General features: G+C 50.5%; 1 protein-coding gene across 1 annotated transcript; it reads left to right on the top strand.

Moving 5' to 3' along the window:
* The first annotated feature begins 444 nt into the window (after positions 1-444).
* CST3 (cystatin C) lies at positions 445-2,937 on the top strand. Its single transcript, XM_068402629.1, has 3 exons — positions 445-727; positions 1,272-1,385; positions 2,523-2,937. The coding sequence occupies exons 1-3, from the start codon at positions 494-496 to the stop codon at positions 2,598-2,600; spliced, it is 426 nt and encodes a 141-aa protein (XP_068258730.1). The 5' UTR covers positions 445-493; the 3' UTR covers positions 2,601-2,937.
* The last annotated feature ends 10,573 nt before the right edge of the window (positions 2,938-13,510 follow it).

The raw sequence follows: 13,510 nt of genomic DNA, 5'->3' as shown, positions 1-13,510 counted from the left end.
ACACTGGAACAGGCTGCCCAGAGAGGTTGTGGAGTCTCCTTCTCTGGAGACATTCAAAACCCGCCTGGACGCGTTCCTGTGTGATATGATCTAGGTAATCCTGCTCTAGCGGGGGGATTGGACTAGATGATCTTTCGAGGGCCCTTCCAATCCCTAACATTCTGTGATTCTGTGACTTTGGAGGGGAGCTTCTGCTCAGGCACCTCGCCTGACTAGACAGCCTGTCCCAGGGCACCCCGAGTCCCCTCACGGGCCAGCCTGGCGTCAGGCAGCCGAGCTGGGCGCTCGGGCTGCACCTCAGACAGCCTGACGGGCACAGGCTGGCCGGGGGCATGAAGGCTAGCACCCCCCGCCCCCCCAGCGCTCCGGGCCGGAGGCGGGGAGGGGGCGGGACGGGGCGGTGTGTTTTGGGCCGAGGCCGCGGCCCGCCCCGCCCCGCCGGCCTTAAAATGGCGGCGGCAGCAGGCGGCGGGGCGTGGTAGAGTGCGCAGCCATGGCGGGAGGTGGGGTGTTCCTGACGCTGCTGGCCGCGGCCCTGGTGTTCGCCGGCGCCGCGCTGGGCGCTGTGACCCGCCCGCGGCTCGTAGGCGCCCCGGTGGACGTCGACAATGTCGAGAACGACGAGGGCCTGCAGCGGGCCTTGCAGTTCGCCGTGGCGGAGTACAACAAGGCCAGCAACGACATGTACTCCAGCCGGGTGGTGCGGGTCATCAGCGCCCAGAGGCAGGTGGGTGCCGGGACGGGCTTGTAAACAGCGGCGGCCGGGTGGGCGCCGGGCCGGGGCGGGGGGCGTTAGGGTCGGCCCTGGCACCCTCCGGGGAGCAGCTGAAAATGAGGCCTGTGGGATTTCTTTGGAGAAGGAGCTGGCCTCAAGTTTGAGGGGTTGTTCAAGCTGTTTTTTTCCACAGAAGATTAATAAAATCCTTTTTTAATAGCTTGGGTCTTGTCAGTCTGAATGCCCTTGAGCACTATGTGTCACTGAAGAAGCTAGTAACTAGTTTATGCTGCTGATGAGTTAACATGTCTCTGTTTACTGACTGAGGAACCTGCACTGTGAGACCTGTTTACTTGGATTTTGTTTCCTGTTTTTGAAAGGATGCCAAGTGCCTCTTCTGCAAAGGTTGCCACACATATCCTCTCTGTACTTTTGGGCTCTGGTTCCCATCATGTAACCAGAAAACTGTCTGCCTTTCTGCTAGGCTTCTCTCATCAGAGAGCCCTTCTGTATGTGCCACAAATAAAGCTGCTTCTGCCCACTTGTCTTGTTACAGATTGTGTCTGGAATCAAGTACATGATAAAGGCTGAGGTTGGCCGGACAACTTGCCCCAAGCCAGCAGCTGATCTCCAGAGCTGCGCTTTCCATGATGCGCCGCAGATGGCTAAGGTAGGCTCCGGAACACAGCGTGCTGGCCCCGGGTTTCCAGCCCTTTCCCTCTGGCAGGCTTAGTACAGAGAGGTCTGGTCAGTGTCCCCTGTCTGCCCCACCCAAGATCAGAGACCTCATGCCTTTACACTTAACAAGATACTGCCCTTGCAGAACTTGTCTTGCCAGGTGATGGTGACAGAGAAGACAGGGCCTTTTAGCCTGTTTTGTAAGTGGGGATCTGAGGCTGTAGTGCATGGAAGACTGTGTGTGCCTTAGTCCTCTTAAAAAATGCTCATGGTCTGGATCACAAGGATATGTGGAGGAAACTGCCAAGGTCTCCTGGCTCTCACTCCAGTGTCCTGAGTCCCCATACTATTCTTGCAGCCTCTTGTCCCATGGTGACGTAAACATGCTTGACTTGACACACTTTTCTCGGGAACGTAGCTTACTGTGAATAGTGCTTTGGGCTAAGCACTGATCACAAGAGGCAGATTACCCCTGTTCTCTGTGCCCACCAAGCTGTTATACAGGGATTTTGTCTAGTGGCAATGCACTTTAAGGAGTACTAGAGCTTTCCAAATGAGAGCACCAAATGCATCTGCCTTGATCTGGCCTGAGTCTAGTTTTTCCATAGTACTTCATTACTTGTATTAATCACAGTGACAGGCTTAGCTTCTCTGTGTACGTACCCTTTCTGCCTGCATGTATGAGAAGCATAACTGCACACAAGTGATCCATGAAGCACCTAGGTAGAAGCTTGTGTATACTATTACAACAGCTGCAATGGTTTGACATGTGTGCGTACAGATTAGCTGTGTGTGTGTGTGCTTACCTGTGCCTTGTGAGAGCTTATGTTGGAGTATTACCCATGCTGAAAGCTTTTCTGTGTATGGATGGGTAAAGGAGGTAATGTAATCTTCAGAAGTGCTGACTGCTCAGCTTCTACGTTAGTTTATTTGAGAGAAATTATTCATCCTGAGCAGGTACTAACAAGAGTGGTCCAGAATACTTGTGAGGAGAGTGTGAATCTAGAGTGCCATGCAAGTGGCGTACATTCTTGATTACGTAGGGTAATAAATCTGTGTAGAACAGTGGTTAATGACACTGGTTTATGCTCTTAATCTGATAACTGTTTTTTTTTCTTTCTCTCATTAGCACGCAGTTTGCGACTTCGTAGTGTACACTATTCCTTGGCTAAACGAAATTAAACTACTGCGCAGTAGCTGCCAATAAGCCTACCTTGGTTCCAGTGGAGACCAGCAACCAGTTGCTCAGATTTAAAAGCAAAAAAAAAAAGGCAGTAACACATATTGAGATGGGCTTTATCAATGCCTGTTAACTCGGCTACTTACATATGCTTGTGCTATGCACGTTGAACTATGTAACTTTCCCTTAAAGCACAGTATGATCTCAACTCTGTTTTTCTTCTTTGTAATTATATTTAGAGCAGCTGTTTTGGTCTTCCTACAGCTTTCTGAATAAAGTAACTCCAATGTCAGAATTCCAATTAAAAAAAACCTTTATATCCCTGTTAAGTGGCTACTGTAAACATTAAAAACTTAATTAATAATTGCTGTGATGTGTGGTTTTCTTTGAGCTTTTGCTGTCTTGGAGGGAGGGTTTGCTTTTATTTGTGACCTAGTCTATTGTGCCCAAAGAATGGGGTGAGAAGGGATGGGGGCCCTGATCACAGGGGAGATAAACCATGCCTTTGTGTCCCTTAACCTGGCCTCTGCTTTTGAGTAAGCGATGGAAGTCCTTAGCTGTTTTCACTGAAGAAACTGTCTGCTTTTGAAAACACTGCAGTCTGCAACGCTTGATCTTGGGAAGATGAGCTAAAGGTTGTGCTAAGGCTGTGATGTTGTGCTAAGGCTGTGATCATTTCAGGTTTTGGCTGGTATACTGTTCTGTTGCAAGGCTGCATGTGTTCATGCAGCTGTGTGGTGTACAAATTAACTGCTCTAGTGTCTTCCTGTACTGCCTTTGAGGTGTTTCAGGGACTCTTGCTTCCTCTGGCACCTGGTCTGTGCATGTTGGATCCCTGGCTTTTTCTGAGCAGAAAGCCCCAGGGCTTTCCTTCCAGTCCCAGCAGTAGCACGGCTCACTTTGTTTATAACCTGAACTATGACTGGTGCAGCTGGAGGGACAGCTGCTTTGGCATGTGTGCCTGACCCATCACAGCTCCTGTTGGCAAGCAGAGATGGGTGCAGAAGTGCCTGGAGCGGAGCAGTGATAAGCCTGTCTTGGGGGGAGACTGAACTGTGCTTTGGCTGTGTATTAATGGGGGAGGGGGCAGAATTTGAATGATGCCTAATCTGAGCAAATAGCTTTGAATCATTAGGCAGAGAGGATCAGCACCTGAGAACTCTTAAGAGAATTGGCTGAGGTGTTTCCTGGCAAACAGTGATGAATTTGCACTGCAGTGAAATCAGGGATGCTATGTCTGCATGGGGAAGGACAGAGGACCCTGATAACCTGTTTAGCCTGAGGACAGCCTACTGCAAAAACAATGGGAAAGTCAGCAGATAACTGATAAGAAAGAAGGAAACAGCCAGTTGGTTTTCTAGCAGCCAGTGTGGTTTTCTAGCAAATCGGTATTGTCCACAAAACCTGGCTGCTCTGCGAGCATGAACGTTCTCCAGAAGCAACCCTGTAAATCCAGGTGCATGTACAAGCCTGGTGGGGTCTTTCATTCAGTCAAGCGCGTTGCTGCTAGTTTCAGTAAGTCCGGCACTGTGTTTGGGGTTGGTGTGAGCATCGCAGGGAAAGACAGCTTCAGATCTAGGAAAAAAAATGTAGCTTTTCAATATCCTGTGATGTGATGTCCCAAAACCCAAGTAAAAGAGACAAGGAAGCTTCCCTAAGCAGAAGATGACTGAGACTGGAGTTTGGGATCGTGCATGTGAGTGGTCTTTTGTTTTTCATTCCTGGGGCAAGACTGGAAAGAAGGAGCAGGATCCTCTTGAAAGAAATTTTGTCTTCAGGTAATAGGGGAAGGTGACAGCTCTAGAGAAGGAGTCTTGGGAGTGGGTGAAGGTGCTGAGGTGAACAACAGGGATGCTTCTTGTTTTGCATAGTCCTAATAGTGTATTTCTAACTTTGTCTTGTGACTTTGCTTCTCTGTGTTTCAAAGTAAACGTACTCCTTTTGGTGTAAATCTCACCCAGGGATAAAGTAAGTCCAGTGTTCTGCTGTGCCCTATGTTAATCCTCAAGCCCAAGAGTCCTCTGTCCAGCTCTGGTGGTCCTGTCTTGAAAGGAAGGTGGGAGGGGTGCAGAGAAGAGCTGCAGAAGTGATCTGATGGCTGGAGAAAGCAGCTCGAGGTGAGAAGGTGCTGTTATTCTTTGCCTAAAAAATGCTGTCTTGAGGAGAGCTAACACAACCACATCTTTGGGCATGGGTGGGCTTGCATCTAATGACAGTGAGCAAAACAAGAGTGAGTAACCAGAGAACAAGCTTCTAGTGGGAAATGCCACTTCCTAGGAATGTGTCTTCTGTCTCTGGCATTTCTCCAATGCCCCCTCCCATCATTGCTGGGGTTTGATGAGCTTGTGGTGAGCAAAAGGCCACATCTTGATGCACATTGTCAGGGGGATGAGCTGGTTGCCTAACACCAAGGATCTCCATCCAGGACATGCTCCGATCCGATAGGAATTATTCCACCTGCTTCCCCACCGTCATTTCCCACGTTCCCGCTGAGTGCCATGGATGAAGATGGCCCGTTCCTCTTGCCAGCCAGGTTAGTGACTCTGCAGGTGTCTGTCTGCCACGTTGTTGGGTCAGTAACCCTGCTGACTGAGGAAATCCTGGTGTCAAGCTGCTCCGGTGCCTTCACTTGTCATTTTTCTAATGACTCCCTTCATTCGTACATGCTCATTCCCCGTTTTCCAGCCTATGTATGCAAGCACTAGGCAGTGGTGAAGAGGTTCCATCATGCTTTTGGTGGGTTTGCCCATCTTGGCTTGAGGCCTGGAGGGTAATTGCACTGATCTCCTTAGTAAGGAGACTAGGCAAGAAATGAGGATGCAGATGGACATAACCAGGCATTTTCACCACTTTAGCTGTATTTATTAGCCAGCAGCTCTAAACAGCGTGCGGGAAAAAGAGTGGCCGAGAGAATGAGTTTGGATGTTAAGAGCTCCTGAATTCAAAGGTCTTGTGTTTTCATGCTGAAATGCCAATGACTAAGGGCACTAATGAACGGCGCAGATTACCCCATCCTCACAAGCTGCTGAGTGTCAGCCTTGGTGATTGTCCCTACGTGCTCTGCACTCGGAGCAAACGCCAAAAAAAGGCTGACCTAATTTAAGCACCTTCCACTGTGGGCCACGTTACTTTGCATTTGCAACAGGCTAAGAGCATTAGTGGAAGTTTCCCTGCCAAGAGCATTTCACTTGGCAGGTCTTTCTGCTTGGCTGGCTGGTGGTAGGTCGCTCAGCTGATGCATCATTTTCAGCTGCATTTGCTGCCTGACTTTTTCAAGTGTAGGTGACAGACGTGAATGAGTGACCAGGGAAGTGTTTATTTCATGTTGTCTCCTGTTATGCTTCGCTTGCATCTGATGATCAGTTCTGGGGTCATGCTCCCTTAAACTCAGGGAGGGCAGAGCTTTGCTGCTGCTGCAGCTCATGAACCCAAAGTGTTTTCCTGGCTCTGGGACTCAGGGAGAGATTTAGGACCAACCAGGTGAGAAGCGCAGCTCTCCTTAGCAGTGCCCACACCTGCAGACCCGTACTCACATGGACTTCTGCCTCCCAGCTCTTCAAAGCACAGCTGAGACACAGAGCTGTGAAAGTCACGATGTTTTTGGAGCCTGGGGGCATTGCTGGTGTGCCACCATTGTGGCATGGTCAGTTGAAGACAACAGGGCTGTATCCTCGTTAGTGTGAACAAGCAGAAGTATTGATCCCACCTGATCAGGCTGGCAGCATCCAGCCTAGCTGGCTTTTTTGAAGGGCATCTTATATGTGTGAGAGATGGTGATTGATAAACAGCAGCTTTTATCACAAGAATTGAAGAGCTCAGACAGTGTTGAGGAATGGGGTACAGGTTGCCTTTGGCTTTTTTACCTTATCTGGGACCCTCAGCCACACACCTCCTCTGCCCATGGCCGAAGACCTCATTTAAGCTTAAGCCTGGGTTCCCTGTCCCTCTCTGAGCTGCATTAGATACGTTCTTGTCTCCAGCCCTGGCTGCTGCACAGACCTTGGACCTGCCTTGTAGCTTTGTCTCCAGACCCTTCTCCTGCTCCAGACCGGGCTCCCTGGAGGGACTCTGGTCCCGGTTCATCCCCTCACTGCATCTGGGGCTGTTGGTGGACCCTGTCCCACCCTTGGCTCTACTGGCCATGCTGAGACCTCGTGGGACGGTGCCCTGTTGGGGAGAGCATGGCCAGTGCTGGGTCGCCCCCCGGCTCCTGGCTTATCCCCTCCTTGTGCTGCTCCCTGGGATGTGGCCCTGCAGGGTCTTTCTGAGACCCTTGAAGCTGTATCAGCACTCCTGTCAGGTATGGACATTTCCCTCTGCACACAGCCTAAATTGCAATTTCCTGCAATAATGAAGGGAAATGACCACGTGAGGATCCAGGTCACTCTGCAGCCCTGGGCCGCCCAGGGCTGTTGCCAATGTGCATGTGCTCGGGATGTAAAATATTGCTTAGCCTAAGGCATGGAGACCTCTTAGTGAGTGTTTGAAGATGCTAGGTTGTTTATATTCATCGTTAACGTGCAATGCCTTAGAATCACTGTAGTGTGGATCCTTCAGGAGATTAAATTTACTGATCAAACCCACATCCCATTTTGAACTTGATGCTTTATCTCTTGATGACAACACTGGAGAGGTAAGGCTTCAGATCCCTTTCCTTGCAGGACGCAACAGTGATCTGGAAGTTGTTTCTGCAGGGTTGAGCAGAAAGGTGTCCTAAGTTAGGTCAGTGATGATGATGCTGGGCCCCTCCATGACTCTTGTTGCCCAGCTTTGGTGGTGGCCCACCGGTGAGAAAGTGGAAGGGCAGGTGTCTGGTTCTCCTCTCCAGGCAGCATGGTCCCAGGCTGGGCAAGGAGGATGAGGAGGACTCTCAGTGCCCACCTGGCTTGAGTGAGAGGAGCGGCCAACCTGCAGGCTCCACAGTGCATATCCCTCGTGAGTGTCTCCCTGCTGTCCCCCTCTGACGTGGGGCATGGCTCAGTGTGGCGGTGGACCCTGGGTTCGAGGTGACACTTGCTAAAGCCTCTCTTCTGTCTTGTCACTCACTTGCATGGCATTGCTCAACCTCCGTGAGCTGGTAGGCTCCTACTGTAGGATTTTGCAACAGGAAGGAAAAGGAGAAGCTCAGCTGCTCATCTCCGTGATAAGCTGGTGCATGAGTGTTGGGGTATGTGCTGGGTGCTATTTCTGACCTTGATGGAGGCTGGTGTGGGGATGTGTGTGTGTAGGACTGATGATGGGGAAACTTTTCTCTGCTTCCAGATGGAGAAAAACCACCACTGACTCACAATGCCCTCGTTGTACCATGCCTTGCAGGGAGGCACCGTCCCCTCTTCCCCACCAGCTGAGAAACATCATACCTCATGTCATGCCATCTCCACCCTTTTTCTTTTAAGCACCCCGGGGTGATCTGGCTCTATCTGGGGCGAGGCGAAGGTGTCTCCTCCCTGTACTTATCTCCTGGCCCATGTCTGCAGGTGGGTAGCGCTGGAGGTGGCTCTTGCCACTCACCTTGCAATCAGGTGTCCTGGCTGTTCACAGCAACAGTCTGTAGGGGACACTGTGTGGCAACATCACTTCATCCCCCATCCGCCCCCCCCCCGCCCCGTAACCTGAAGAATGACAGGGAAAAAAAACAAAAGCAGCTTAAAATAAAGTCTAGGTGTGTAAACATTATATCAATTAAAAAAATAATCATGTGAGCAGATAGGAACCAATAAGAGTGCTAAAGAGTGAAACTTTCTGCCTAAGGGACTCCTCTGAAGTAAGTCTGTGCAAGTACTCAGCTGCAAGATGATCCCGTAGACAAGCCAAACCCAGCAGGATCCTCTCTGTTCTCCCGTGGAGTACAGATATGAGAAAGAGCACTCCTCCCAGCTGCAGAAGAAACTGGGACTCAGGCCTGGCCAGGGAATTGATTTTGTATCTTGAATATCAAAGTTAGCGAGAAAAGAGTGGTTTCAGGTGAAGAGTGGTGGTTACACTAAGCATCCCCCTCTCCCTTGTCCCAGGTTAAGTCCCTCCATCTGTAGAGGTGAGCAGTGGTTTTCTTCCCTCATTATAGGGCTGAGGAGGGAAGCCCTGACATCCTGGAGTGCCAGAAGTGTCTAAGAGTGGCTTAAAACCTGTGGCATTAACATCAGCAAAGCCTGAATCCCCTCATTCCCAGTAACGTCACCCACCCTTAACTGTGGGGTGAGAGGTGAGGTCAGTGCTGTGACCCTCAAAGGCTTCCTGTGCAGAGACATCCTGCCCTCATGGGAAGCATGGACCAATTCTTTCTGAACATCTTCAACCCGCTCTTGTCTCCTGATTTAATTGCTCCAGTGATGAGTTCTGCCAGGCTGTGGATTGCTACGTGACGGAGAGGAAAATGAAATGCCACCCTCCGTCACACAGCAGCCGTGGAGGCTGCAGAGCTGGTGAGCATCTCTCTTCACCCGCTGTTTGCTCCATCGCTGTTGAGCTGTGCCAAGGACCTTCCCAAGCAGCTGCCCAGCAAAGTTGCTACCTCTGCGTACCAAAGACCAAAAGCACAATGATTTTTCCCCACACAGGAGCATCAGGAGGCTTTTGTGGCTAGTGACCCTGGTGTTAGCTTGTTGATGGCCAGCTGAGCTGGATGAAGCCATCCATGCTCATGAGGAAGAGGTAGAGAAAAGTTTGTCTAGGCTTTTTGTGTGACTTTGGTTTGCAAGATCAGCCACACTACTTCTGAGCACATCTTCTCTGGAGAAGAGGGGGCACCAGAGCCATTCAAAAAGATGCTCTTGGCATAGTGTGTTGCAGCTTGTCCGGGTGAAGCTGGATGTACCAAGCTCCGGTTGTGCAGAAGTGCAGTTTGGTGAGCTTGAGGGTCATAGGGCTGGTCCCAAAAGTACATCTGGGAACCCTTCAGGAACAGGCTCCCCTCAAGAAGAGCAGTAGCCTATAAAATGAAATTAGCTTTGAACCTCTGAGCATGGCTTGGCTGGGTAGGTTGTCTAATAACACTGACCTTCCCTTGTTAAAATTCATGGGACTTGTTAAGATGACTACAGATTTTTAATTGTCTATTTTTCCTCCCTGAATAGTAGGTCTTTTCACTGCTTTCTGCATTAGCCAGATAACATGGTTGGAAATGTTTTTCCTATTCAATCTGACACTTCGTCTGTCTCCTGCACGCCCCAGGTGGCTCAGTGAAAATTATTTCTTCTGCGAAATGTTGAGAGAATAACAAAATGTAATGTTTCCACAGCTCTGACGTGCTTTTTGCCCAGCTGGCTTGCTCAGTGGCTTTCGAACAAAACTGGCTCTGGAATTTCAGTTTGATAGAAAGTTGGAGAACTGGCAAGAGATTTTTTGCTCTGTGCCGTTTTAAACTACTATCTCCCAGATACAGGAAATGCTTCTTGGAGATGCTTGTGCAGGGAAAGCAAGAAGCAGCGGAGTTCAGATATTAGAGGAGAAGGAGCACAGACATGCTTTCGACAAGCCAGCACAAACAAGAGTGCTCAGAAAAATCTCATTTTGACCCCTTGATTACCACCTCTAATGGGACTAAAGAAAGCCCAAAGCCTGCACTCACTGGGGGAAGCAGCTACTGTAGAGAAACCCAGTCTGCAGCCCAGGAGGGTAGAGCTAGGTATTTAATCCTGCAGGAAGATATTGTTGGAATCCACTGTGCCTGGAGCTGCATGGGGGGAGCCGGCATGGTTTGTGCACGCTGTGGGACAGGCGGATGTGAGGGCAGGACTCACAGGAGAAAGGGCTGGTCTGTGCTTGGATCTGGTGGGGTAGGACTCGCCAGGGAAGAGCCGCAGCTGCCGTAAACCAATTTTTTCCACCTCATCACAAAGATCGTCAGCTCAGTACTAACCGCAGAGCTTGTGCCCCCAGTAGCAGGGGGGAAGGCAGGAGGGAAAACACCTGACGGGTTTTCAGACCCTCCGCTAAGTCTGTGGTGCTGACAAATAGGAAAACCCCAGCATCCTCTGGCTATCAACAGAGCCAATTCGATCAGGGAGTAGTGAGAGTGAGTAGCGAGTGAGAAATTAAACATTGGCCCTCGACTGACATGTTTTGGTCACATTTCAGATACCTACGACGTTTTACACTGAGTGCACTGAAATTAGCCTGTTTGTCCTCAGAAGGGGAAAAGCGCTCAGTGCTTCACCGCCTCTGGGGCTGGGAGGGGAGAAAGGAAGATGCTGCCATTGTCTCCCCATGCGTTGGCTATCTGGAGAGCTTCCAGTTGGAATCGATACTCGCTGTGCTGCACAGGTTCAGGATGGGGAGCGCTGGGCTGGTGCAAAGCCGTGGCTCAGACGTGCAGTCCCCAGCATCTTTGGCCATCCTGGGGGTGATGCTCATGGTGGACTCTGGCGTGGAAGGCAATTTTCCATCTAAAGCAATACTGTGCGCCGAAGTGACTTGCTTGGAAATGAGCTTGCCTCTGGGCCTGTGCTATAAGCTGCCTGCCAGCCTTAATGTTATTTTTCTTATTTTTTAAAGGGGATTGGAGAAATCTTTAGCACTTCAATTGTCCTTCAAGCACTTAAAAGGAGAGGCGCTTCCTGGTTGCTGCTGAGAGTAGTCCCGTGAACGGGCGGCAGCACTTGATGAGCATCCTCTTCCCTCCTGGTGTCAGCGCAGCGGTGCTGACCCCGCTGACCTGGAGAGCAGGGACCGGTCCCGAGGATGACTCCTGTCAGTGAACCCAGTGAGCAGTTGTGGGGCTGGCATCTGCTTCTTCACACCAACACTGCCCAAAGCACAGGCAGCCAACGCAAGAGCTCTGGCAGGATGTCTTGCTGTCTATGGGGGTTTTCAATGCACTGACAGTGCAGGCAGCAAAAGGTCTCGCACTGAGATGGAGTCTCAAATCTCTCTGAAGTCATGGAGCGTTTCTCAGTCATAACTTTTCATTAAATCTTGTGTTTGGTATCCACCGCTGGGCGAGGCAATGCCCCATACGAGGGGCTGTACGTCACCCGATGTGATACCTCTGAGCACTTTGGTTGCTCAAGCACCTTTGAAACCTTCACACGGTGCGAAAGTACCTGCTGCAGGGGGAGCAAGGACACTGCAGAAACCCTGCTTTAGCAACAGAGGGGTATAGACTGGACCTTGGTCTGAAATACTGACACAGGCAAACAAGTTTTTTATTTTTAGGTTTTTTTAATGTTATTTTTATTTTATAGGTGAAGTGACTGAGGTGTTGAGGGAATATCTGTCCGTGGGGAAGGTGCTGTGTGATGGGGGCTGAAACCAGCCTGGTAGCTGCAGATATGCCCAGAAAGTCCCTCTGCTGACATTTGGGCTGCTTTTTCCTGGGCTTGATCATCACCATCCATGTTTTTCCTGGGCCATCGGTGGTGTCTTGTGGAAGATTCCATCTCACAAGCCCTCTTGAAAGACTGATGATGTCTGACCAGCGCACCTGTATCTCCCAGGACTGGAAGAGAGAAAAAGGCACTGCTGCCACACAAAGGCTGGAGGAGACGTCGCTCACTCCTTTTTGTGGTCCAGCCTGGTCTCTGCTCTGCACCGGGGCTGCAGGGCCCTCTGTGCTTTCTCTTGTTTTGGGGTGGGATGCTGCCTGTGAGCAGACGCCCATGCAGGTGCAGCATGGCAAGGTCTCACTTGCAGAGTTGTCTGCCCCGAAGAGGTCAGCTTCAGGGAGATGGAGTTCGCAGGCTCCCTTTGCTCATGCCCTTTGGGAAACACCCCCAGTCTTCATTTTCAGAGAGTGGGACTGGGATGAAGGACTGCTCTTGGCTGCAAACCCCTGGGTTGGGCTCTACCTGACTTCCCCCATTGCTGATTGCTTAGATGTGCTTGATATCGGGTTGCTGAGGTTGCCAAATGCTGGGTGCAGGGAGCCTGGCATGGGACTTGTTTGGTGACTCTTGCCTCTGTAAGGGATGGACGGCGAGTGGAAGGTGATGCTGTAGTCCTTTCCAGCTCTTGTGTCTCTACTGATCTTCAGAAAGGTGACATGCCATGGTTAGCAGGGAGGAGCTGGGCAAGTGAAAGTAATGGATGAATTCTAGTAGGGAAAAGTGGTCCCAGGTACCTGGGGCTAAGTAAACCTTTCCTTTCCCCAGTGCTGAGCTAATGCTCTCAGCTCTTGCAGCCTCGTACGTGTAACCTAAAAGCTTTCCACAGGGGGTCAGCATCTCACAGGGGATGCAGGGCCAGGCTGGGGACACAAGGAAGGCTGGTTTCTTATCCTTAGCACAAGCAAGGCAGAGCCAGGCACTTGCCACAGCCCTGTCCCTTATCCCAGCAGGTACGTGACCACCTCCTTCCAGGTGCCTCCTGGAGGAAGGTCAGATACAGCCTGCGTGGTGTTCCTTTTTGTTTTGATCACCCAGGCACAAGGGCACAAAACGCTGCCTCAGTCAGGCCCTCAGAATCCTGAATGTCCCAAACAATGCTTTCCTGTAGGATCAGCACCCATTTTTCCAGCTCTTCACCTGGATAGTTCCATTGCCAACAGATACCTCTCAGCATCTTGTTTCCAAGTGATCCTTCAATTGAAAGAAATCATTCTAATTTCACCCCATCTTCTTGTCCTGCTTCTGAGGATAATTAAACTGTTTGTGTAAGTGCTAAGGGCAAAGCCAAATGTATCTGCCCCTCAGTGGGGAAGAGCGTTTATCATGTTCTTTGAGATCAAGATACTTCTTGAATCTTCAGTGCTTCTGAGTTTTCTCCCCATCTTTTGAGGAATGCTGATATGAACATGCTTGTCCTCCACAGCTGATGCTATATATGCCCCAAAACAGGTTCTGTGCTTGTAATCTGGGGCTTAGCACCCAGCAGCCCTCAAAAATGCATGTTGTGTTGTAAGCACGTTCTTGTCTGTCCACTCAGGCTGGAGCAAGGGGGAAACATCTCCCCACCTACGTTCCAGGCTGGCGCAATCAGCCACGCTTGCTGGTTCAGAGGCA

Source organism: Nyctibius grandis, chromosome 1 (assembly GCF_013368605.1).
Source record: "Nyctibius grandis isolate bNycGra1 chromosome 1, bNycGra1.pri, whole genome shotgun sequence".
Classification (NCBI taxonomy): domain Eukaryota; kingdom Metazoa; phylum Chordata; class Aves; order Nyctibiiformes; family Nyctibiidae; genus Nyctibius; species Nyctibius grandis.
The sequence above is the reverse complement of the archived record's forward strand: the minus strand, read 5'-3'. Positions and strand labels throughout refer to the sequence as shown.

Coding starts and splice junctions, on each gene's coding strand:
- CST3 (XM_068402629.1), top strand. CDS start 494: ATGGCGGGAGGTGGGGTGTTCCTGACGCTGCTGGCCGCGGCCCTGGTG. Junction 728..1,271: donor TCATCAGCGCCCAGAGGCAG/GTGGGTGCCGGG, acceptor GTCTTGTTACAG/ATTGTGTCTGGAATCAAGTA. Junction 1,386..2,522: donor ATGCGCCGCAGATGGCTAAG/GTAGGCTCCGGA, acceptor TTCTCTCATTAG/CACGCAGTTTGCGACTTCGT.